This window comes from Ahaetulla prasina, chromosome 3 (genome assembly GCF_028640845.1).
Source record: "Ahaetulla prasina isolate Xishuangbanna chromosome 3, ASM2864084v1, whole genome shotgun sequence".
NCBI lineage: Eukaryota > Metazoa > Chordata > Lepidosauria > Squamata > Colubridae > Ahaetulla > Ahaetulla prasina.
This window is the reverse complement of record NC_080541.1, coordinates 142192556-142218590: the sequence shown is the minus strand read 5'-3', so window position 1 is coordinate 142218590 and position 26035 is coordinate 142192556. Positions and strand designations below refer to the sequence as shown.

The 26035-nt window shown below is 38.7% G+C and overlaps 1 protein-coding gene across 2 annotated transcripts; it reads right to left on the bottom strand.

The window, feature by feature from the left end:
- Positions 1-2333: 2333 nt before the first annotated feature.
- SASS6 (SAS-6 centriolar assembly protein) lies at positions 2334-25927 on the bottom strand. Of its 2 annotated transcripts, none has more exons than XM_058175528.1 (17): positions 25815-25927; positions 19954-20014; positions 16161-16240; positions 15338-15442; positions 13787-13958; positions 13093-13170; positions 12502-12621; positions 12230-12421; positions 11806-12000; positions 10955-11044; positions 10690-10869; positions 10115-10196; positions 9435-9553; positions 8853-8978; positions 7954-8051; positions 4806-4900; positions 2334-4696 (listed from the first exon to the last, which is right to left on the bottom strand). In XM_058175528.1, exons 1-17 carry the CDS (start codon positions 25880-25882, stop codon positions 4608-4610), a joined length of 1950 nt encoding a protein of 649 aa, XP_058031511.1. In that variant the 5' UTR covers positions 25883-25927; the 3' UTR covers positions 2334-4607. The 2 variants fall into 2 exon arrangements, with proteins under 2 accessions (XP_058031511.1, XP_058031512.1); XM_058175529.1 differs by having other exon boundaries at positions 7954-8048.
- Positions 25928-26035: the final 108 nt, after the last annotated feature.

Below are 26035 nucleotides of genomic sequence, written 5' to 3'. Positions count from 1 at the left end.
TGGTATAATATACTGTCAATATAGTTGATTGTACATCTTTCATATCACATCTTTTATATCTGTTCTAGATATACATATATTTTATATCATAAGAATTTATGTACCTAGAAAAATGTTTCTGAAATTTAACACTTGTAAAGGAGCAAAAAGTGTCAGATGAAAGATGGAAAGCAGTAATTGTGTGATTACTGAAGGCATTTTTGGGGACAGTAGATATATTTATTGCAATTGCATAGTCCTAGCATAGTTTCTCTGGGTAATGTTGCAGCAAAGATATCTCACTTGAATAATAAGAAAACAAAGTACTGTAGTTTACTCTGTAGGGAGGCATCTTTCTCCAGTGTTAAATAACTGATTCTTTATAACATTCTCATTAATCCCATTTCACTGTGGTTTTATTGCATTAACAAAAATACTATGGCTTCTAATATTAGATCCAAATTTATTAAACTTCATTTTTATATTGATGTAGAAACATAAGGGGATGGTGGATTGTCTCAATTTCTACTCTCTCCTGAGATCTTTAAAAAAGGCTGGATTGATATATACAACAAATGAACTCTTAGCATATGTATAAACTAAGTTACTTTTAATAGAAATATGGGGCATGGGTGGAGAAAGATTTGCATGAGCTAGTATTAGCATATTAAGATCTGGATGGTAATTCTTTGTAGTCACTATAATTCAGGTAGTACTGGGTAAGGTAGTACTTACTATATGGTCTGCTCTGGACTTCTATTTTAATCTTCACTTACACTTGAGAACATCTGGTTAAAATATCTTGCCAGTTACTCTGCAGCTTTGTAGAAAAGCACTATAATATTTCTTTACCAACAAAAATGTTAACGTGTAACCTACTTGGATTATTACATTTTAGAGTGTTCTTTGATAGAAAATTAACCATTAAATTGGATCATTCATTCATTTACTGAGTACCCAGTCTTCTAGAAGTGTTTGGACAAGGCTTTTAAATTAGGATTTTATATGGGTAAAGTTAACCTCTCCATTTATTGAGGATGGAGTTTTCTCTGGGTGTGTGCGTGCACGCAACAGTGGATTTTTCTGGTCAATCAGAAACGAATAGAAAAACTTGGTACATGTTGAACACAACTCATTTGATGCTAGACTATTCTCTTGGTCATGCTTTAAATGCTTGATAGCCTCTGGAAACATAAGACTACATTTTAAGGTCAGATCTATAATTTGAGCAGCTGGTTACTTAGGTTTATTAAATCATGACGTCTACCACAAATTACAGGTCTATTCTCTGCTTAAGTTGGATCCGGTAACAATTATATATTGCTTACTCACACTCCACTTAACTGGTGGTGTGTGCTTTTTATGAAACTGACATTCTTAAATTGAAAATTATTGTATATAGAAAATTACTGATACGAATCAGGTGCAGTACTTGTTTAAACCAATCCACCGACTAATTTTTGCCTATGCCAATAAAGTGCTGGTTATAAATTAGCCCTATGTGGCTAATGGCACTAGATGTTTGAAACACTGTTCTAACAGACACCTGAACTAAAATCTTGAATTATTTTGTGCTTGCCATCATTACTGGCAATTTGATGAAAACATGTTAAATAGCTCTCAAAACTGCCAAAGGTAGCTTCCTGGGTCATTTACATTGTAAGTGGTACTAAAGCTTATTCACCAGCCAGATACCTATTTTTATTATTTATAAGTATACTTTGTTGTTACTAGCTTTTTGGAACATCACTATATGATAGGGGAAAGAAAATAATTCTGATTGATGAACATAAAAATTCTAATATGACTGTCACTGGAGGCATTTTTTGGAAAAACAGGTCCTTCAATTGAAGATAATTGGCACCCTAACTACATGAATATTTATATATCCCGTCTTATGTGCTATGTCACACCCAAAAACAAGTGCTTTAAGTGGTGCCTCCTACACAAATGGGAACAAAAAAAGGAACATCAGTTCCTAATAGGAAAATTGTAAGCATGCAAAACCTGTCCATTTTTCTGTAATTAACAACACAAAAACCGCTTTAATCTAGAAATTTAGACAAAGTTCTAATAGCTAGCATGGTGATTCCCCTCAAACTTCTATATGAAGCAAAATAAATTTGTAAGGGAGTTAAATAAAGACGGTCCTCTAGTCCAGGGGTCTCCAACCTTGGCAACTTTAAGACTTGTGGACTTCAACTCTGGGAGTTGAAGTCCACAAGTCTTAAAGTTGCCAAGGTTGGAGACCCCTGCTCTAGTCTTCACTTTCTAAAACCTTAACTGTACCGTAACAGAAGTGGGGTTTTTTCCATATTAAGAAATATGTTGATACTCTGGTCAGAAACTAAACCTTTGTGTAAAAGTTTTATTAAAATAAACAGATATATATATGAATGCTACACTGATTATAGACAAATGTACACATTTTACACTGCAGAGAATGATTGTGCAATAACACATTTAAATGATTTGTCATTTTTCACTCAATATACAGAATTACAAATATATGTATACGCCAAAAAGCCACTAACTAAATTCAAATCACAATCCTTAAAATATCTTGAATCTTTTAAACCCAAGCAATTGAAGGGATTTCAGTTCACACTTTAAATTACCAAGTTTACATGTTAGATTTATCTAAATGTATATTTGACAAAAATTACAAGATAAGCAGAGTTGTTTGAAAAAAATATATGAATGTAATAAAATCCCATTAAAGGAGATTATATGGGACTATCTTTAGATATTTTCCAGCTACAATTTATGAGGTTCTTAAAGCATGCTAAAACATTTTCCCTGCATTTCATAAAACTTAAAATTGGCTGGACTATGCCAATTTTTGCTGATTTGATTCAGTTAGAGGCCCGTTGTCCCATTGCAAAATGAAATGGCTCCCCTGGCTAGAAAGATTTCTGATTTTTATCTTTCCATGCAGCATTAGTATATTCTTTTTCCACAGGGACCCCTATGGTCAAAAACAGCAAGAACATGTGAACCTCATCACTCTTTACAGTAAATAAAATTGGGCAGCAGAGGTCTATATATAAGACACTGTACAGACATTGTTCCCCACATTCAATAGACCGATATTATGTAACATTGAAACATAATTTCCAGACAAATGGAAAACCAAATATTTTACAACTTTGAGCAGACCATCTAGAGTTGAAAACATCTGAGTAGAATAAGTGCAAAACATCTTACATTCAAAACAGTTCTCAAGTAACTTTTAAAGCAAAATGGTTTGCACGTTTCTACTGAATAGCAGCAAAAATAACATCCTGTTAATCTTTCTGATATTAGATCACAGCTTAATGCATTAGGTGCCATTATGTAAATATGATGCAACAGACCAGTTCCAGACATAACATTTCAATTTAAATATATGTTGCAAAATCAAATGCTTAAAATAAGTCATTCATTATGTTCAGACAGCAAACTACACTCAATGACAAAAGTATATTACAGTGGAGGGGGAAACTGCCAAAAATATACCAACATTCAGCAATGGTTTTACATAGTTTTCTAAATCCTGGATAAAATGTGCCAATATTGTTAACTAACTAACAGCATAGAAATTCTAAAATCCTTTAAACCCAAAACCAAATGTTTATTATAGATTTGTGGGCACTAGTACTGCATTCCTAAATCACGTTAATACTGGTAGTTCCTTTAAAATTACTAAAATCGATTTGCAAAGCTGGGTTCAAATGCGTTCCAAAGGTAACAAAAAGAACTTGACTGAGCCAGTTTATATTTTTCTTCCAGCATGATTAAAAACCAGAAAATATTGTGTTTAAAAATGGTTTCATTACTTCAGGCATGGTCATACAATAATTTTTATTTATGGCCAAGACACCCCAATGGTTAAACAGCAGGATTTGCTATTCAAGCTGGAAATGTGTAGTTTGGCCATGTAGAAGTATCATTACATAATCTTTAAATTATGGAAAAAAATCTACTTAGGCACAATTTTAACAAATCTACATTTTTTTGATATAATAATCAAAAACTGCTAAATGAAAGATAGCACAAAAGTTTATGCTTATTCAGGTTGACATACGTAGTAAATTCAGGAGTGTCACACTTTATCCCATCTGCCATAACCCTCCCTGAGATTGCAGAATTATATAGTTAGAATAAGGCAGATCTATTTGCATTGCATTGATTTTAAGCAGAACTCCCTGCAGAATCATAGATGAAATATTAAGCTCCAAAATTCTGCAGACAATTCTATTTGTGTCAGGTAAATTCTTCTTTAAGCCTTCCACAATTTCTTCATTTTGGAGCCCCACATTCCATAAACTTCTGGCATAGAAACAACAGTAAGTCATTATCAGGTAGTGTATTTTTGATACCTGAAACTGAAAGCGAATACCTCGTATATGCAAAATACAAATGAACTATTAGAGAACAACCAAATAGAATCTAGACATCTATCCATTAGATAAAGAAATACCCATTTTATTTTGTAGAAAAACATTAAACATCCTAGAACTAGTTCACTTTAGTACCCAGAAATCTATTCAGTAAAAATGTAATGATACTTCAAAAGGGAAACAAATGCATGTAACTGATAATCCTTTAAAAAATCAAAATTGTTGTAAACCATTCATTACAACATGCTATCCAGGAAAGTAGGCAGAACTTTTAGAAGGTGCTGCAGGCTTGCATGGAATCTGTACTTTTTTTGCTGCAGAAGACTTCATATATCCTGCAATGATAAAAATCGATCTTGAAATACCTTACATTTTCAGAGATTATGAACAAATGTTTATTTTAATTAAATATATGTATATATTTATATATGTATACATGTTTACCTGTGTTTTGAGTTGTGTTTTGATTGAGTCCTCTTAAAGGTATGCTATCTTCCCTTTTCTTTAAATACTTTGTTTCCAATCCCAAATTTTCACCACTAAATCGAAAGAAAATAGAACTATTGTAAGCACTCATCTATTTAGGAGTTTCCCAAGGAAAATCTGTAAGACTTTCAAATACAATTCCAGATCTCTTATGAATTACTGTGTTTAAAGCAAGCCCATGAATGCTGATCTCAAAATCAAATTCTGAGGACAGAAATTCCTACATTTAAGGCTTAATTCCTTAAGCTTAAAATGGTTATATTAATTCCTCAAAAGAGTTTGTCTCTGGAAACCTGCTTTTTCTGCTAACAGACTATCTCACCTTCGTAGAGCCTATATTATACCTAAGCAATATCTTTTTGGAGCATCACACGAAGTAGGTAGTGATGCTCCAAAAAGTGACTTATCAGATTGATCACAGCACTGTTATACAGCACACTGACAAAATTTAAGAGTCAGGTAGATGAAAGATCTTAAGTATACCTTATAATTGTTCGTATGGCATTTTTGTTATTAGGAGCTATGTTCCTTGAAGTGACGACATTCTGCTTAGACTCTGGGGAAATGAAAACGGATCTAGTCCCTGGAAAAATTCAGTTCTTTGCTCTTAGATGTTTCTCCATTGATCTATTTTCCCCTAAAATTTATTACTGTGGGTACTACCGTGTTTCCCCGAAATTAGGACATGTCCCGAAAATAAGGCCAAGTCTGATTTTTGAGGTGGGTGTAAATATACGCCCTCCTCCGAAAATAAGCCCTAATGACAGAGTGGGTGTGGCCACCACAGGAGACAACCCTTCCCCGGTCACCTCAGGGCTTCTCGGCCCCTTAATCTGATCAGCAGATCTGATTCGCGGATGCTGCTCCAGCCACTGTCTCCAGCAAGCGCGGCTGTTTTTGCCATCAATTGCAGCCACTTCTGCAACAGGAGGCCAAATGATGTGCCCCATGTGCCTAGGGCGACCCTTCCAAAGGGTACTGTAGCAGCAGCTATCCAGAATTTTTTTACTCTTATTTCGTCCCCACCATACTGGGCCACGTGGGTCAGGATGAAATAAGTGTTAAAAAATTGTGGATAGCTGCTGCTACCCTTTGGAAGGCCGGTGCGAGTCTTCTACTGCAAAAGTGGCTGCACTCGAGGAGCGCTTTTGGGAGAGAAGGCAAAGGGGTAGTGATTGCTTGCAAACTCCTGCCCCACTTCCCTCTTCGCCGAGTGACTCCTGGCAGCCACAGACACCCAAAGCCCGCGCCCAGCTGTCTCCCTTTTCCATAGTGCCCAGCTCTTTATCAAGGGAGGTGGCAGGTGGGGTGGAGAAGCAAGACGCATGGAACAAGACAGGGCTCACTCCTCTTGCCGTCTCTTCTCCCCCACTCGCCGGGCATGGCAGGGCTTCCTGCCCCTGCCCAAATTGGATGCAATTTGGGGGTGGCAGGTGGGGAGGAGTGGGGTGGGGTAGATGTGAGATGTGTCTTATCTGCCTTGTATCTCCATAGTGTGTCTCACCGTTGTCTGCAGGCAAACACGTTGTAGGGTTAAAAAAAAACCTCGCTAGTTCAAACTTCTGAACCTCGTGAGAAGCTTGGTTTTATCCTATAATGTGTTTGCCTGCAAACAATGGCGAGACACACGACAGAGATACAAGGCAGGTAAGACACATCTCGCGTCTACCTGGCCCCACTTCTCCGCACCTGCGACCCCCAAATTGCATCCAATTTGGGCAGGGGCAGGAAGTCCTGCCATATCTGGCAAGAGGGGAGAAGAGACGGCAAGAGGACCCCCGTCATGCTCCATGCATCTCACTTCTCCGCTGCCCTACCTGCCACCCCCCCCCTCAACAAAAAGATGGCGGGGAAGGGCAGCAGCCAGGCTGCTGTTACAGTACCATTGGGGTGCGTGGAACTGTGTTACCTGCCTTGCAGCTCTGTCGCGTCTCACTGTTGTCTGCAGGCAAACACATAGGGTAGAAAAACCTTGCAAGTTCAATCAAACTTCTTGAACTCACGAGGTTTGGTTTTACCCTACAACGTGTTTGCCTGCAGACAAAGGTGAGACATGCGATAGAGCTGCAAGGCAGAGCTGCAAGGCGCGTCTCGCATCTCCCCGGCCCCTGACGAGGGGGGGGGAAAGAGACAGCAAAAGGAGCGAGCCCTGTCTTGCTCCACGCATCTTGCTTCTCCCCCTGTCCACATGCCACCCCCCTCGATAAGGAGCGGGTGCTGTGGAAAAGGAAGCTGGGTGGGCACAGGCTTTGGGCTTCTGGGGCTGTTGGGGATCACCCAGAGGAGAGGCAGGAGCAAGACGGGAGTTTGCAGGCGTGGGGGATGGATGGGAGGTGGGCGAATACCAAGAACGACGGGGATTCCCATCTTTGGTTGCCCCAGCGAACAGCTGACAAGTGGCTGTGTTGCACTGCCACAGCAATGCAACACAGCAGCAGCCATGAAATGGCCATGCTTGCAGCCTCCTGCACCCCCAAAATAAGACGCTCCCGATGATAAGGCCAAGCCCCTACTTTGGGGTTCCAAAAATATAAGACAGGGTCTTATTTTCGGGGGGAAATGGTATATAATCAGAATCACTGTTAAAATCCACCAAGATATATTCTGTTTGCCTGAAGGTATCCTAATATCCCCCACCCCCCACTATTCTTAAAAAAGAAAAAAAAAGACTAGGGTTTTTTTCTGTACTATGGGAGTGGGGAATATCTTCTCAATTTAAAGTTAATTTCCTTTCAGATATACAGGATACAACTTCATAGTTCATTCCTTATTAGAGGAGTAATTTAAATACTTAAAATTATATCTGGAGGGGGATGGTAGCAAGAACATACTGTATGTTAAAGCAATGTTCCATCCAAAAGGTAATGAGAAAACCTATTTTTGCACAAGTCAAGTTATAGGAGGAAGTAACTGTTTTCTTGCATTTAGAATACTGATTATCTCTAGAAGTGACACTGGTTGCTTTCACTTTACACATTTGTTCAACCCTTTGGCCTGTACCCCAGATAGTTCTGCTTCCTCCCAATTCCCAAGTTTGTCTTTCTATTCAAGTCCAATGCTCCCAGTTTTCTCCTCAAATCCACTCTTCTCCTGCTCAACTGCTTACTTTTCTTTATTTGCTGAATGACCTAACAGCCCCGGAGTCCCTGGCTGGGCATCTAAACATCTGTTCGTTTCTGAAAGCTGCACATTGAAGTGAACCTGCTGGAAAAAGATTTTTTTCAGTATTATATTTTTGCTATTTTATGTATCAAAGCCTTAGTCATACAATATTGCGTGTAAGTAAAATTATATTATTACAGAAATGTTTTGATAATTGAACAGTATAAATTGTCAATATATATATTTATTAGCTTTCTCAGAGTAGTAATAAATTGTTTTACATCATCACTGACATCTGATTTACAATAAATCACAGTCAAAATATTATCCGTATGGTTCACTCATAGAACCTGCCTGTCTTTTGCATGACAATATTAGCTGTTACAAAAATGGATGGCTTTGTCTTAGCATCTATGTACTTCCACAATCATGTTGCCAATAATGTTTTAAGCAGTTGGAATGTTTTAAGCAGTTCTACATTAAATATGGATGGCCCCACTCTGCCTACTTTTTCTAAAGTTTTAAAACTCTTGGCTTTTTCTTCAGGCACTTGCATTCTTTGGTAGAATTTGTTTTATCTATTTTATTATATTTTATTGTTGACCTTTGTAGGTTTCTTTTTCTGTATGCTGGCCTGAATTATTTTGAGAGGTTGGCTATATGCATATTGACTGGGGAATTATTCTGGCCATTCAGATCTATACATAAGGAACTGGATGGCGAACATATGGAGTCTTTAGGATTTTTTTTCATCACTCATCCCTTATGCTTTTCCCTATAGATGATAGTCACCCAGAGTATCAGAAGAGAAGGATTTTGTTTTGGGCATAAATCAATAAAACGGAAATGACTTGATACAACGTAATAGAACTTTATTAAAAATAAACATCTTAAATTCCTTGCCTTTGTTCCTGATATTTGTTGGTTGGTATTTTTAACAGCAGCTGCTTCTGGGAAGCTTTGGAAAGCTAGCAAGGGGGAGATGGGATAGTTCAATCCTGAGTTTAAAGACGTAATCCTATTATCAGCCTATTAAAAAATAAAAACAAATTGATACATACTTCTTGTCTTTGTTTAAAGCAAGCATAGTCAAAGTTCATACATACTACTATTTATATCCCACTTGGTATTTTACCTAGGTCTAAATTTAATTAGCCTGAAGCTAAGATCCTTTGCTAAGATCCTCAAGACTTGGTTTGAATCCCAGGCTGAAACATTTGCTCTCCTCTCTGACCCTACGTAGAAGTTTACCATCTACTGATAGGATAGCAAAAGAAGCAAATGGAGGGAAATATGCTAATCTCAAGTCTCATATTTTTATCAGGAGCAAGGGAAATTGCTCAATTTCAACTAGGCCCCACGAGCCATCCATTTCTGAATTTATGCGAAGTGTGCACTCCCACTAAATTTTGTCTTCTTAGAAATTAAACTATGAAGGACAGCAATGTGGTATCAAAGATGAATACACAAGATTTTTACTATTACCATACTATGAGGAGAGCTGCCAGTTCTTGAAACAGTATTGCTAGAAGTAGACGTTCCTAGCATTTCTTGCTTCCTTGTCAGCTGAATTTCATTTAATTGTTTATTCAGCCATGTGATGACTGCAAAGAAACAACTCATTTCACTTTTCATTCCAATTATTTTTAATAACAAAAAACAAAATCATAATTAAATTCTGAATGTGTCTGGATAAGCTATGCTTTCAAAGTTAAATTTATATTCAGAACAGAATTAAAGGGTTCTTTCCCAAGCAAAGATTTACAGAATTGCAGTCTTAGTTTTAATACGATTAGGAACTGATAAACCCTGTGTGACAAGATGGAACTTCTATGCGTAAGTTATTCATTGCAAGGGAAACAAAATAAATGCACGAGTTACATTAATACAGAAAAAGGAAATGAATATTAATAAATGCCGGAACGGAAAATAAAATGGCATTCCTCAGAATCATGCTTCAATACCCCTACCATCAAAAATCCTCCAAATGTTTAAAAAACTACTCATCTTTATCTTAAATCCAACATTCACAATTATTGCCTAAACAAATAGATAACAGAGAAAATGTTAGCCCAAACCTAAGATAGTATCTCCTAATAAATTCTATATATTAAAATATACACTGTTGAAAGAATTAGATAGAAGTTAATGCAAGAAAATCTTACCATTTTCATTTGTTTTGAGAAGATGTTTGCTTTCTTCCAGCTTTTGTACTGTAGCTTCTAGTTGTTCCTGCAATTTGCATATCTGAAATGTTTTCATATTATTAGTTATCTGCAATATTTTTATCCATATCAACGAAACAATATTTCAAAATTAATGACAAAAGACACTTATCCTAAATAATAAACATAGGTAAATATGTAGGCATGCTTGTTTTAAAGGCCATAAAACAAAAATACTTCAAAGTATTTCCAAGCAGCTGGAAGCATCTAATTAATATTATCTGATCCTAAAAAAAGGAAAACAAAGTTCAAGTCTTGTTCATTCTTGGATGGGATACCACTAGAAAAATCCAGGATAGTAAATAAGGTTGGGAAATAGGAAAAAAGAATTCCTTAATAATAGTAAACCATTTTGCTAAGAAACCATAATGTGACCAAGAAATGAGTTAAAACTGAGGAAATCTATACTTCATTCCAGAGAAGAGTGGATTTATAGGAAAAAAGAAAATATTATTTCTGATGAAAGGAAATCTTGTTTAAGTGTTTATTATATAGAAGCAAGAATCTTAAGTTACCTCTTGTTCTTTCTCTCGAAGAGAACTTTCCACTTCGTGTAATTCCTTTTGTTCTTTCTGTAATTTTTCTTCCTTTTCAGCCAACAGCTTTTCTTGCTGAACTGTTACTGTGTTTTTCAATTTCAATTTATTCATTAACGTTTTTACATCTCCTTGTAGTTTCTTTATTATCTCATTGGCCTGGAAACAATATTACAACATACTAAACCATGATCAGATGAAATAAAACCATAAACATAAACAAGAATACTATGTTTAAACACACCTTAAGGAACTCAGTTGACAGAGCTTTCAGTGAGGTTTCCAGTTTTCCTATTTGAAGTTGTTTCTTTTCTGCATTTTCTTCCAGGTTTGCCTTTATAGAGTAAATAACGTTAGGAATAAAAAAGTGAAAATCTGCATGGATTGGTTTCCAAATATACAAGGAGCTGGTAGTTCTGCAAATCCTATAATGTGGTCTGTAAAACCAGCAGCACTTTTAAAGTTTAATGTGTTATTAAACAGCAATATGTTCTACAATCTATAATTTGGGGGTGAGAGAGGAAGATGGTGTATGCACAATGTGTTTGAACTTCTAAACGCAGCCAAGTTCTAGTGAACCATATTACGTGGTTAGCAAAGCAGTTTCAGATTGTCAAATATTATGTTCTATGTTAATACTAAAATAAGCTACTTTCAATTTTTTTTAAAAAAAATGTAAAAAACAAGGCTACGATGCCAGAAAGGTTCTATTTTTTCATATAATGTAAACTTATAGATAATACACAGAGATACTCTATACGCCAAAGCTGAAATCAAAAAGATGCCTCCTTAAATAAGCTATACTTTTCCCTTGGCTTGCAAGATAGTCATACAACCCCAGGAAAATAAGCTTGAGTTGAGGCAGAATATGATAAACTGCTTTAAAATGGCTAGGACTACTAAGTTTCCTCCTCCTGGAATCATGAAGCTATCTAGCTTTTTAAAACAGGTACTGACAGGTATAATTTGCATGTTCATGTCTCCACCAATGGAGCTTTTTATTGTCAGATCAGACAGCACATGCCTAGTCACATGCATTTAACCAAATATATAACGTAACATTTTAGATCATAATGAACTTTAATGACTAGGAACCTTTTGCTCTTGTGTGGCTTCTAATACTTCTTTTGTCCTGGCAACAAGCTGGTCCTTATCTTTGATCTCTTGCTCCAAAACAGCAACTCGCATTTGCAGTTGATTAACTTGCTTCTCCTTTTCATGGCATTCAGCATCTAAGGTAGTATTTTCCCGACGTAAGGATAGAACTTCTTGCTTCATTCTCTGGCATTCCTTATCAAATGGAAAAATAAAGCACTCTAAAGTATTTTAAAGATCTGAACTTGATTTAAAAAGTAGGTATACACAGCAAAATTGTTTAGATCACATAACTTATTATAGTCACCTATTATAATGTGGAATATTTGCTGTATTTTCAATTGCTTCTAAACTATACAGTTAGAAATTGCTGGTCATGAAAATCAGATCTTTAAATAAACACAAATTGGCAAGTGTTACATACATCTTCTGCACTTGATAATTTTGCTTTAAGTTCCCTGACTGTTGAATCGCCTTTGTATCTCCTTTCCATCAAGTCTTTGTTAGCAAGTTCCAGCTCCTTCAGCCTGTTCTGTAGTTGCTGAACAGTTTTCTGATGCAAGTTTTCTAAGTCTCTTTTCTGTTGATCATTCTGTTGCTGATAATGTGCTTGTGCCTATGAAAAATAGAAAATGTTTTAATAATTCTTAATTTTAAAATGAATCATTTGTTTCATATGCTGTATTATTTACATACCTGCAGAGTTTTTTCCTTCTCGTTTGACAATTCCTGAGTATGTTTACTATTCAACGATGCTATCTTGGAGGCCCATTCACTTCTTAAATTATCTAGTTCTCTGCTCTTTTCTGACAAGGTCTAAGACAAAAAAGCATAATCACTAGGCTTTCATATAATGCTAGAATTTAACTCTAACAGTGTTTTATTAAAGGACAACACTCATAAAATCTTATTTGTCTATTTAAAAAATATAGCAATATAAACATTGTTTTGTATGCCTTCACAATCCTATATTAATCGAAATTGTTTTCTTTTTAAAAAAGAATTATAGCATATTAAGACATAAGTTTCCTCTAATGAATTAGGCTTTCACATACTTAGGCTTATGATACAGCGAATTTGTTATTCTTCAAGGTATAATAACATTTCGCTAACTTTGCTACAAATGTGCTTATTCTGATAAAATTTTCTTTATTTCTATATAGAAGTTCAGTAATACATGTTCCATAAATTTTATAGCTAGATACTCTTGATAAAACATAGTTAAAATAGCTAAATATATTTATTTTGGTTTTCTGTAAATTGGGGCATACTGAAGCTTTCTCTTACCTGCTGTGTATAATTCAGCTGTCTTGTAAGGTCCTCCTCTGTTCTGCTAAGTTTTTGTTCCAGAAATAACTTTTCTTCCTATAAACAATTGAAAGTTTCTCAGTCAATATATTTTCAGTCTACAAAATGGTTAGTTGCAATTAGTGGTAGATATATTCTCTTGGACATTGGAAGACTTTTTCGTCAGTCAATGTGCGTAGGCTTATACTATAAGACTGCCTTATTTAGCACATCATTTGCAAGCATATTTATACTACAGGAGTTACACAGGCTGTTTGGTTCTTTTGCTAAATATTTTTAGAATATTCATTCTAAACTAGATAAGAGTGACATCTCAATTTAGACTTCAGTAACAAAAGACCTTGGATTCAATGGATACATTTTTTATATCACTGCGGATGGTGTTTTATTTATTTATTTAATGGACAGTCAAAAATAAGACATCCCTTGCTTCTCAAATGGTGTATTAAACTAAGATTTCATTGTATTGCTATCAATCAATTCTAAAAATATAAAGAATGCTAAAGCTAGGATATTAGTGGAGCCTTAAATTCAATACCATGTACCATTTAACTTCATCTTTTACTTCTCTTAATGACCAAAAATAATTATTGCCAAAAAAGGCAACACTTAACTGTATGTATGTATGTAAATACGTACGTACATATGTACATAGCTAAAACTATCATTTTACCTTAGTAGATTTGAGGCAGGATGCCAAAAATTTCTTGATTTCAGCATCATTTCCTGGTAAGAATTTTAGTGATAAATGGGTAAGATGTTTAAATGGATTTGTCTCAACCACATTTAGAAATGAAGGTGTGTGATCTAAATTAGATCCTGAAGAAATCAGCTGTAGCAAAAACCTATAAAGAAGAAAATATCACATATAACAAAATACAAGTTACCCTCTCAAAACCCTGCCTTCTCAAAAAAGGCAAAGCTACTTATAATCCCTAAGGAACAATGGGAAATCTTTGCTGATGAACATTTTTAGTAGCCTAAAATCAGTGCACTGTTAAAACTAAACACTGTTATTGGTTTTTTTTGTGTGATTTTTAGAATACAACAGTTGTCCCCAGGCCTCTACTTCAACCAGCTGCACCAGTATCAATGAATGTCACCTCAATGCCATGACCAGCTGCCCCAGCATCATACCACAAACCCCCAGCTGCTGCTGTCCCAACATCACAGGGTGAAGCTGCCCTTTGGCACAAACTGTCCTTTTTGGCTGCCCTGCATAGTGGCATTCCTCGGAGTCAGTAGCAGTGACACCTGGGCTGAGGTAGAGCCCTGGGACCTTCAGCAGACTTGCTCTGCCTCTGCTACCCTAAGCCTCTACTTCAGTCCTAGAGCAATTGGCAAAGCTCCTGCCACCAAGGAAAACTGCCTCAATCTCCATACTATGGCCAGCCAACTCAACACTGCGGCGCAAAGCCTCAGCCACTTAGCTACAGCCGCCCCAGCTCTGCAGTGTGAAGCCCCAGTGGTAACCACTTCCTCTGCCCTGTGCTCTGCTGTTCCCAGCTGACCTTCACTGCCTTTTTCCTACCAACAAGCTGTGCCAGCCTGGCCCTTTATAAGGCAGCTGCAGCCTTGAGAAAGCCTTGTAAAAACCTCAGAAAGGAGGCATGCAGCTTCAGGAAGAAGGCCATATGTAGCCAGCAGCTGCCTTGTGAAGAATCAGGCGGGGTACAACTTATCTGCAGTGGGAGGAAGATGTTGAAAGTCTTCTGTGGATGGCGGCACAGTGGAGTGCCGGGCAGAAAAGTACAGGACAGTCAAAGGGCAGAGTGGGGTAAGTTGAAACACACCCTATAATAGTAAACGCCAAGTGCCTGAATTTGGACCATGTGATTATAGGAGGCTACAAATAGTTGTAACTTTGAGGACCTGGCGTAAGTATGTTATGATATGCCATCATAACTTTGGACAGTTGCTAAACAAATTGTTAAGTCAGGACTACCTGTAAAATAGAGATATTACTTCTGGTTGTGTTTTCTGCCTGAATTACCCCATAGCGTTAGTACCCAGCCCCTAAAGAAGTAATGAATAAGGGCAGCTCTGAGCCATCAAAAGGTTTTAGAAGCAAACAAATGAAAGTAATCCTATTATCTCTCCTTTTTTAATTTTAGTTTTATTTTCTTGAACTTGATATTCTAAATAAATGATAGATTGATTTACAAATGCTATTTATATTCTTTGATTTGAAAATGATATAAAGTATAGTTTATGTATTACTAACCTTGGGATTTCTTTATCTTGTTCTTGGATACAGTGCTGAAGAAGATCTATAAATCTCTGAGGAAAAGCAGAAAAATCTACCAGAAGACTTTGTTGAAGTTTTAAACTACATAGAAAAAATAAAAAATAAAAAAAATAAATTACACTTATAAATGCAATGTGTGCTACGGGCAGATAATTTTCAAGACTCTTCTTTCAAAAGCTAAAAATTATAAAGTGTGTGCCCCGAAAATTACAGAACAATTTTCTTACGGCCTTTTGGAATGCTATCACAATTTACCTGTCACTTCAATTAATCACTTGTTACTGCAGTAATCCTCATTTCTCTTTCTAAAAAATTATTTATTTTTTAGCCCAGTAGTTTTCATGTAACTCCTTGAACATGATCCTGAAATAAGAATGTCTCTCTCCTCAAAATGTTGAAAGTCTAAATTGGTGTTTGTCAGTGAAACTTGGCAATATTTCAGATGCATAGACTTCAATTCCCAGAACTCCCTAGTCACTATGGTGGGAAAATTCTGGGAATTGAAAGCTACATATTTTAAAGTTACCAAGTTTGAAAAATATTGGCCCAAATAGATCCATGGTCTAAGATTAGTATTCATAATTCATGCAAAAAAAGAAACAAAACTAAACATATCAAACATCAGTGATAATGTTTCCATATAAGTACTGAATTATATACTTTACATAATCCTAACAATATAGAGATTAATTTGGTTATTTTTGTAGCAAGACTATTACACCAATATATTTTATTACTAATGCTGGATAGTGTACTTACAAGTAAATCTATAAAAATCAGAACATTCATGAAAACCTACCTCTGAAAATCTTCCTCAGAAATAACAAGATTATACAGGAAAAAGGGATCTGAATCCTCAGTTAGCCGAACAACTAAATCCTGAAGGAAGAGAGTGTGAATTTCAAAAATTAAATGTATTTCTCTAGCATAATTATTTCAATACCAAATTGTACTAAATCATACGATTCATAAAATGCTGAAAGCTTCTATGCAACATACAAATCCTCTGAGCATCACAAAACAATAGCAGAAGTATGAAGTCTAAGACTAAATCCTCATTCCTAAATATTTCAAAAGAGAAGTCTGACTGCAGCATTTATCCAAATCTGTCTTTAAAGTGAAGGTAAAGTGATGGAAGCCTCCTATCTGATCCATCAACCTTTTTTCCAAGGCCCAGCCCATTTTTCTTGGTCTTTTCCATTTCTACAGCTGAAAACAGGCTTATCAATACTGTAACTTTGATTCTTACTCAGCAAATAACATGCTCTATTTACAAGCTCCAATTTTATGGATTTTTTAATTGAATTGCTTTAATAAAATTTATGGTAGGATACTGGTGTAGAATGAGGTTTGGGAGTTTTTGATCCAGATTCCATTCTTTTACCAACTATGGTAATAAAAAAGCCCTTTTTGAGATATAATGCTTTGGGAATGGAAGTTACACTAGTGTGTCATTGTGAAAGGAGAGTGAAAAGAGATACTGCCTAAGACTGGAAGGGCAACCAAAAACATTGATGATCTTCAGGGTGCTATCTGAAAGAGAAGAAGGGCTCCACAAGATCCTGGCAAAGAGCAGTACAGGAACAATAAACGGCAAGAATCAGTTTGACATCAGCATCCTTGAAGAGGACTAGCATTAGAGGGAGATGGTTAAATGCAGGGGTGAAATGTAAAATTTGTTACTATCGGTTCTGTGGGCGTGGCTTGGTGGGGGGGGTAGTGTGACTGGGTGGGCATGGCCAACTTTTTTTTTTTTTACTTTTAAAAGCATTTTTTCTACAACCTCTTCAGCCGGAGGTTGTAAAAAAATGCTTTTAAAAGCTTCTGATGATCCCAGCTGAGCCACGCGATCATCTGAGGCTTTTTTTTTTTACTTTTAAAAGCATTTTTTCAGCAAAAGGAAAATGATTTTAAAAGTAAAAAAAAAACTTCTCTGATGATTGCGCAGCTCAGCTGGGCATGGGGGGGGGGGGGGGCAGGGATTTTTGCTACCGGTTCTCCAAACCACCCACCACCATCTTTACTGGATCAAGTGATCCGGTCCAAACCGGGAACATTTTATCCCTGGTTAAATGGTGTTAATAGCCTTGAGAGCCACACCAGTGGTGGGGGCCTGGAGAAGCCTAGCTGCAAGATCAGTCCAACAACCATATTCAACTTATTGAGACTGAAAATTCCCGCAGCATAGCTAGCTAGTTTCAATAAAGGATATTTGTAGCTCAGGGTTGAAATGAGGGATCCTTGGTGTTCTCTGAGCTTGATTGTTTTGTTGCATCTGATGAGATTATCTAGTTTGGGTAATGAAATTTCTGCAAGAAAACAACCAAGTTCAATGTAGCTAGTTTTCCAGTGAAAGATCCAGCAAGGGTCAAAAACAGTAGTGCTCTAAGGACATCACAGAGTCTAGGTTAAAACATTTGCTGTTTGAAAAGGAGGAGGGAGAGTTGGCACAGAAAGAGAATTTTTTGTGTGTGCCTTTCACTCCTGGCAACTGCCTGGACAACTTCCTGCAATGTTTTTGGCAAGATTTCAGAAGTAGTTTGCAGGAAACAAGATATAGATATAGCAGAACAAATAAGATATTCAAACAGAAATAAAGCACAGATGTAATTATAAGAAATAAGGCATAGATATAGAAAGCTAGGAATAAGGTATCTTAGATTTCTAGAAATCTAAGAGATCTAAGCATAACAATAAAAATAAGTGCAACACACATCTCCAGTAGCAAATATTTTTGTGTACTAAATCCTCCTCTGTAATAAAGAGAAATAAAATTCACCTCTACTTTGAGATCTGCACAATTCCTCAAAACAACCTATGGTTGTGGGACTGCTATCAATAAATACTTATTCCAATCAGCTAAAGAATCCATAGAGGAAACTTATGTGGTAGTTAACATAAATTCTTTGAAGAATCCACACTTACTATGCTGCTTATCACTTTTTCTATTGTACATTTACCCTATTTATGCCTTGCCTATTTTCTAAGAGTTCATGGATGAATAAATGGGGATTTAATTTTATAATCAAAACTAGCATTTTAATGACTGGCCTATATTAACCAGTGAATCCTTGGTGGAGTGGAAACTTAAACCCATATCTCTCATGAAAGTCCAAGCCTACTACATTCCGCTAGTTTATGTATCCACAATAAATCACAATGAAGTGCAAAAACTGTCACTGGAAACGGAACATTCTGGAAAAGTCTAGAACATTGCTTCCCTCAGGACCAAGGGAGCCTCTTACCAGACAGTTATTCTCATATAGGCTTAGCAATTTCTGAAAGTAAATCCTACAAATTAGAATGTCAGGGTTTTGGCAATTGCCTCGAAGTATTTATTTCAAGCAAGTTTCCATTTTAACAAGAGTTATTAAAATGAGTTTAAAGAATTTCAGTCTTTGAACTATTTTCTTTTTAGAACCATTTTACTCTGTCATTACTTTATGGTGGAAACTTTCTCTGTTTCTTTCTGTGAGCCAGCAAGATTTTTTTTTTAAACTAATAATAGAGGAAACTGCCGCTTACTTTATCAGTCTGTGAAACAAATTACATGAAAGCAGTCTGAGGTGTTCCAAAGGGGAGGGTGTAACCCCAAAAACAGGCTTTGTTCATCCAGGATACCATAACTTGAACATCTTGAACTGTTTCTTAGGATAGCATGATCCAGGAGATTTCAGCAATAATAGGGGACTGGAGGCTAAAATATATGAAGAGTGGTTGCAGGAAATGGGTATGTCTAGTTTAATGAAAATAAGGATTAGGGATGACAATAGCATTTAATATCTCTGTGGGCTGCCACAAAGAAGAGGGGTCAACCTATTGTCCAAAGCACCTGAAGACAGGACAAGAAGCAATGAGAACTAACCTAGAACTGAGGAGAAATTTCTTGACAGAACAATTAATCAGCGGAATGACTTTCCTTCAGAAGTTGTAGGTGTAGGTGGAGGTTTTTAAGAGATTGGACAACCATTTGTTTGAAATGGTATACGGTTTCCTGTTTGATCAGGGAATTAGATTAAACAACCTTCAAGTTCCCTTCTAGCTCCATTATTCTGTTACAATATTCCAGAGTTTTCTGGAGTGTTCTGTTCACAGTTCAACATATTTTATATATTTTTATTAGAAAAGAAATATAGCTTTCTCAACAGAGAATTACAAAGTACAAAACTACTAAATAAATGGGAAGCGAATATGAAAAATTAGTCATAATTATGTAGGGGAGGCCAAGTAAAAGGATGGTAGGACAAATTAACATGGAAATCTGTGCAAGACTATTGAATGAAGGCTAGACAAGAGACTGAATTAATACAATGTTATTTGAAAATATATTATTTGATTAGGTTGGCCGCACTTTGTTCTCAACTTTGCCAATGTACAGTTATCATGGAATATTACTTCTAGGTTTATAAGTTCCTTGCCCTGTTCTGTAATGATGAAATATTATTATTCTTCACAATATTTATTCTAATAAATAATCAATAGTCTATTGTTCATGAAGGCGTATGTTTGGCTAGAGTTAGCAAATAAAATTTTAAGCAGGATCATTTATGGTAACAACTGAAAATAAAAAGCACAATGAAGGAAATACAAACCTTTCTATGAATGGGATTTGTTGTTGATTGCATTTCAACACTCACTCGGACCTTTATTCGTCTGCAAAATACATGAAAGTGCATTCAATATATTAATGTAAGTAACAGCAATTTATTCTTCAATTGATAAATGAAATGTTGTATTTTAATTCAAGTAAAGGTGATCCATTAAGAGAGTCTGCACAGGATTAGATCTACCATAAAAGTCAATGTACCATGATTGTCATAAAGTCAATCTTTCCTGCTAGCTTTCCGGAAAGCCCTTAAAATGTGGCTCTACAAGATGCCTGCATTGTTTAGATGATTGTAATCACCTGCAGTTTTGTTTTTTATGTTTATTTCTAATTTTTTAATTATTATTCTATCATAGTTTTATTGATTGTTATATTATTTCAATTGCTGTTCATTCAACATATTTTGTATATTTTTACTAGATAAGAAAAAAGATTCACCTAGAATCACGTTCAATAAGACGGATAAAACCAAGTAGTTGATGGCCCTACTCACATTGGGGGTGGCACTCTGGACCTGATTTTTGTCTCTGGTCAGTGGTTGAGAGATCTGGACTTAAAGGAAATAGTCATTGAACCTTTGTCATGGTCAGATCACTCTCTTCTTCGCCTGGACTTTCTGACCGCCATTCACCACCGCAGGGAGACGGAGCCGATACGTTGGTTCCGTCCCAGGCGCCTGATGGACCCGGATGGGTTCCGGACGGAGCTTGGGCCATTTCCTGAGGGTCTGGCTCACGGCTCGGTTGAGGAACTTGTTGCGGCCTGGGAACGGGCCGCGGCGGGGGCCTTAGACCGTGTCGTGCCTTTGCGGCCTCTGACCCGGCGCAGGTCCCAACTGGCTCCTTGGTTCTCCGAGGAGCTGAGAGGATGAAGCGCCGGAGAAGACGCCTAGAGAGTTCCTGGAGGTCTAGCCGCTCAGAAGCTGATCGACACTAGTGAAGTCCTATACTAGGACTTACCTAGTGGCATTGAGGAAGCGAGGCGAGCTACGCCTCCTCATTGCATCGGCAGATAACCGCCCAGCCGCCCTGTTTGGGTGACCCGCTCCTCCTACACCAGGGGAGCGGGATGACCCGTGCAGGGATGTGCTGAGGAGTTTAACGGTTATCTATACGATAAAATCGTTCAACCGGGATGGTTTGGACCAAGATTGCGGTGATCTGGTGAGACGGCTGAGGGTGGTCTTGGTGACATTTTATGGGATGAGTTTGACCCTGTTGCTCCCGAGGACATGGACAGGTTGTTGGGGAGGCTGAATGCCACCACATGTTTACTGGACCCGTGCCCCTCCTGGTTGGTGCTGGCCACGCAGGAGGTGACCCGAGGCTGGCTCCAGGCGATTACGAGCGCTTCTTTGGTGGAGGGTGTCTTTCCGGCCGCCTTGAAAGAGGCGGTGGTGAGGCCCCTCCTCAAGAAGCCTTCCCTGGGCCCCGCTGTTTTAGGTAAATATCGTCGGTCTCCAACCCGCTCGCGAAGGTTGTTGAGAGTATGGTGGCATATCAGTTTCCCTTACACCTGGATGAAACTGTCTATCTAGACCCGTTCCAGTCCGGTTTCCGGCCCGGTTGCAGCACGGAGACGGCTTTGGTCGCGTTGGTGGATGATCTCTGGAGGGCCAGGGATAGGGGTTGTTCCTCTGCCCTGGTCCTATTAGACCTCTCAGCGGCTTTCGATACTATCGACCATGGTATCCTGCTGCGCGGTTGGAGGATTGGGAGTGGAGGCACCGTTTATCGGTGGTTCTCCTCCTATCTCTCCGACCGTCGCAGTCGGTGTTGACAGGGGGCAGAGGTCGGCCCGAGGCCCCTCACTTGTGGGGTGCCGCGGGGATCGATCCTCTCGCCTTCTGTTTAACATCTACATGAAGCCGCTGGGTGAGATCATCAGTGGGTTCGTGTGAGGTACCAGCTGTACGCGGATGACACCCAGCTGTATTTTTTCCACACCGGACCACCCCAACGGTTATCAAGTGCTGTCCCGGTGCCTGGAGGCCGACGGGTCTGGATGGGGAGAAACAGGCTCAAGCTCAATCCTCCAAGACAGAGTGGCTGTGGATGCCGCATCCCGCACAGCCAGCTAAATCCGCGGCTGACCAGCGGTGGCGAGTCATTGGCCCCGATGGAGAGGGTGCGCAACTTAGGCGCCCTCCTGGATGAACGGCTGTCTCTAGAAGATCATTTGACGGCCGTCTCCAGGAGAGCGTTCTACCAGGTTCGCCTGGTGCGCCAGTTGCGCCCCTTTCTGGACCGGGAGGCCCTTTGCACGGTCACTCACGCCCTTGTGACGCTTCGCCTGGATTACTGCAACGCTCTCTACATGGGGCTTCCCTTGAAGGGCATCCGGAGGCTGCAGTTAGTTCAGAATGCGGCTGCGCGGGTGATAGAGGGAGCCCCTCGTGGCTCCCGTGATAACACCCATCCTGCGCAGGCTGCACTGGCTACCTGTGGCCTTCCGGTGCGCTTCAAGGTTTTGGTGACCACCTTTAAAGCGCCCATGGCATAGGGCGGGTTATCTGGGACCGCCTACTGCGACCAGATACCTCTCACCGACCCGTGCGCTCTCACAGAGAGGGACTCCTCAGGGTGCCGTCAGCTAGGCAGTGTCGTTTGGCGACGCCCAGGAAGGGCCTTCTGTGGGGCTCCCACCCTCTGGAACGAACTCCCCCCAGGACTCCGTCAACTTCCTGACCTTCGAACCTTCCGTCGTGAGCTCAAGACACATTTATTCATCTGTGCAGGACTGGCTTAGATTTTTAAATTTAGAGGGGTTTTAAATTGATTTTAATATTTATATTTAATATTTATATTTCTATTTTTAATAATTCGGGCGCTAGAATAAGTTTTTTAAGGATTATTTTAATTTGTATATTGATATTGATGTTTTATATGCCTGTGAACCGCCCTGAGTCCTTTGGGAGATAGGGCGGTATATAAATTCGAATAATAAATAAATAAATAAATAAAATAAATAATTACATAATTCACTAATCAGTTATGATTCTATTTTAATCACCACTCATACCAGTCATTTTTATTAATGCAGCTTAATAACTAGACATTACTTTGCATGAATAACAATATTCAGACAAATATTATGACATGAAAATAGTACCATTCATGTACAAGGAAGACAAACTTTAAAGAACCAACAGGTTTGCAAGAAGTGGGGAAATAAATTTTTCCTCAGAGGAAAAAACCAAAAGCCTAAAGAGAGTTGAGAATGGAGAGTTGGGGTCAATCTTGCACCTTTTACCATGGTTTCCACGGATTTGTAGTTAGTTCTGAATAGAATATATAAGAAGACTGCACAGTCCTATACAATCTGAGATTATAATTTATAATAATAAATTCCCTGCAAATTCAAGGTGGGGATGCCTGGATTTACCATTTTTAATTGACATTAATTTTATGAAAAGGTAGGAAAAATGTATTCATGATACCATGTTTCCCCGAAAATAAGACTCTGTGTTATATTTTTTTGAACCCTGAAATAAGCGCTTGGCCTTATTGCTATAAGCTCAAAAGCCCGATTGGGCTTATTATCAGGGTGTCTTATTTTGGGGAAAACAGGGTAAATAATCAGAGTCCTTCAAAGATGAGTATATAGCACACAGCATCAGGTGAGAACTACACTTTCCAAACCATTTTTGAACACTTTATGATGATTCTCTTCCTTTCTCCAGGGTTGCAGGATTCTGCTCTCTTGTCTTTTCTTTTTAACCACTGAGTGATGTCACCTGCCACTTTGGAATACATATCCTCAGTATGCTGGTAATATTAAATTATAGTATTTTTGACTCCAGGGCAACCTAGTAAGACTGTCAAGGTTCTGTCCCAATGCCCGGAGGCTATATAGGTCTAGATGGAGAGGAACTGCTTCTAACTTAATTCTATGAATTTTGAATAGCTGTGGATATTTGTTTGTCCAGATCTAGGGATATTCCACCCTTGACCTTGAAAGGTCCCTTCCAGCTTCAAGGGTGAGAAACAATCTGGGGTTTTTGCTGGACTTGCTTCAAGAGCAGGTGTCTGCTCCAGTTAAACTCTTTCCTATCTTGGCAGCTATGCTTCCAACAGTCACTTATACATACCCTAATTACCTCGCAGCTTGACTACTAAAATACTCTACATGGGGCTGCCCTCGAAGACCACCCAGAATCTTTAACTGGTCCAGAATAGTATGCCTATGTAAAACCTCTGCTTGGCAAGCTGCACTAGTTGTCAGTTTGCTTCTAAGTGTGATTCAAGGGGCTACTCTTGTTACCTATAAAGCCCTACATAGTATATAATGCCTAATTACTTCAGGGACCACCTGTCTCCCATAAACTTTGCCCAGCTAACTCAAAACCTTCAGGGTTGGCACACCCTGTGTTCCTTTGATTGAACAATGTCATATCTCAGCATCACTTACAGGGTTCTGAGAGATGAGATTGTTCAAAGGAACCCAGAGTGTGCTAACCCTGCAGGATTTTGTTCTCCCAGTCAGTCAGATGGTTCTGGTTCGTCATCCAAGTTTTCAGAAAGAGACATTGAGACCCTTCTTTTCATTGTGCCTATCTTTTTAAAATTTTGTATGATTTACTACAATTTCTTTCTTTGATTTTTGAGAGCTGCACAGGTGTTGAGACTTAGACAGCATATAAGTTCAATAAATTATTATTAATTGGTAATATCTCTGATTCCAAAAGTTATTCCCATAACCCAAAATTGTAGGAAAGTACCACTTATTATTCTTTAATTCTTTAATTATTCTTTAAACATTTTAAGGAAAACTTGCTAAAGTAAAGCTACCAGATCTGGGCTGCAAAAATCCAGGCAACCACAGATGGCAGCAATAAAAACTACTGGTTATCCGGATTTTTACAATTCAGATCCAGTGGCAAACAATCCACACTAAGAAATCACCAGCAGATGTTAAAGAGTGTTTCCTCTCCCCCTTTTTTTCTTCCTGACATCATTCCCAAAAGCTTAACAACCAACCAAGGGACAGATACTGACAGATGACAATTGACGCTAAGAGTCCCTCTGCTCAATATCTGGCTGTCACATTCAACTGTTAAAAGCTTGAAAGCTCCGCCATGGGGGGCGGAGGGGGGAAGGAGGCCAAGATAGGTTTTAAATACCTGAACATATCTAGCAGCTGCTGCTGCATAGAGACAGATACATATGTAGCCATTTATAATACCGTACATTATAAAACATTAGCATTAATCATCGGCAAGTGGAGCCTGTGTTTAGAAAAGCAGCCGCCACGGTATCCATCAACTTAATACAGTTGAAGAGAACAATTGTGTACATTTCAAGAATCGCCTCCTCAGCCTATTGAATCCGGCAAAAACCACGCTATACACACCCTTCAATAACAGTTGCTTAAAAAGCCCGACTGGGTCATCGGTCACTCCCAGCGGCCGCAGCCCGAGAGAAAACCTGCCAGGCTTTTCATTCATGAACGTTGTGGTTGGGGGTTTTTTTTTCCCCCTTTTCAAAATTGTGAGGGGGTTTATAGAAGCGCTTCTGTTCCAAAATCCTATAGCTTTCTGTCGCTTATTGTTTTGAAATGATTGGGGCAAAAATAAAAAAAAAGTGGGGCGGCGGGTGTGTATGTGGGTGAAATGAAAGAAGCGGAGGCCACTCCTGAGGTGAAGTTCCGCCCCGCTTTCGCCGGGCTGGTCGGCGAAAAGCCAACGGTCCGAGTCCCGTCCTGAAGTAAGGGGGGGGGGTGCACGCCAAGGCAGGAAAAAAAGAGAAAGGACTCTTCTCCCCCGCCACCCCCCTCAGTCTTTAGCCAACTGAGAAGACCCCAGACCTCCGTTCACCCGAGGGAAGAAAAGCCGCGCCGGCGCCTCACCTCTCCTCGCAGCCCTGGCATTTCACCTGCACGGGCACCAACTGGCTGAAGAGGCTCTCCGACGCCATCTTGCGCTTTGAGTTTGGCGCCCTGCTCCCGCGGGGGGGAGAGCCAGGAAAGAGCGAGGCACGATGGGCGGGGAACGAGCCACGCGCAGCCCGGGGTAGGCGGGGCGGAGCAAGGGTGGGAGGGAAGGAGGGAGGAGGAGGAGGAGGAACCGG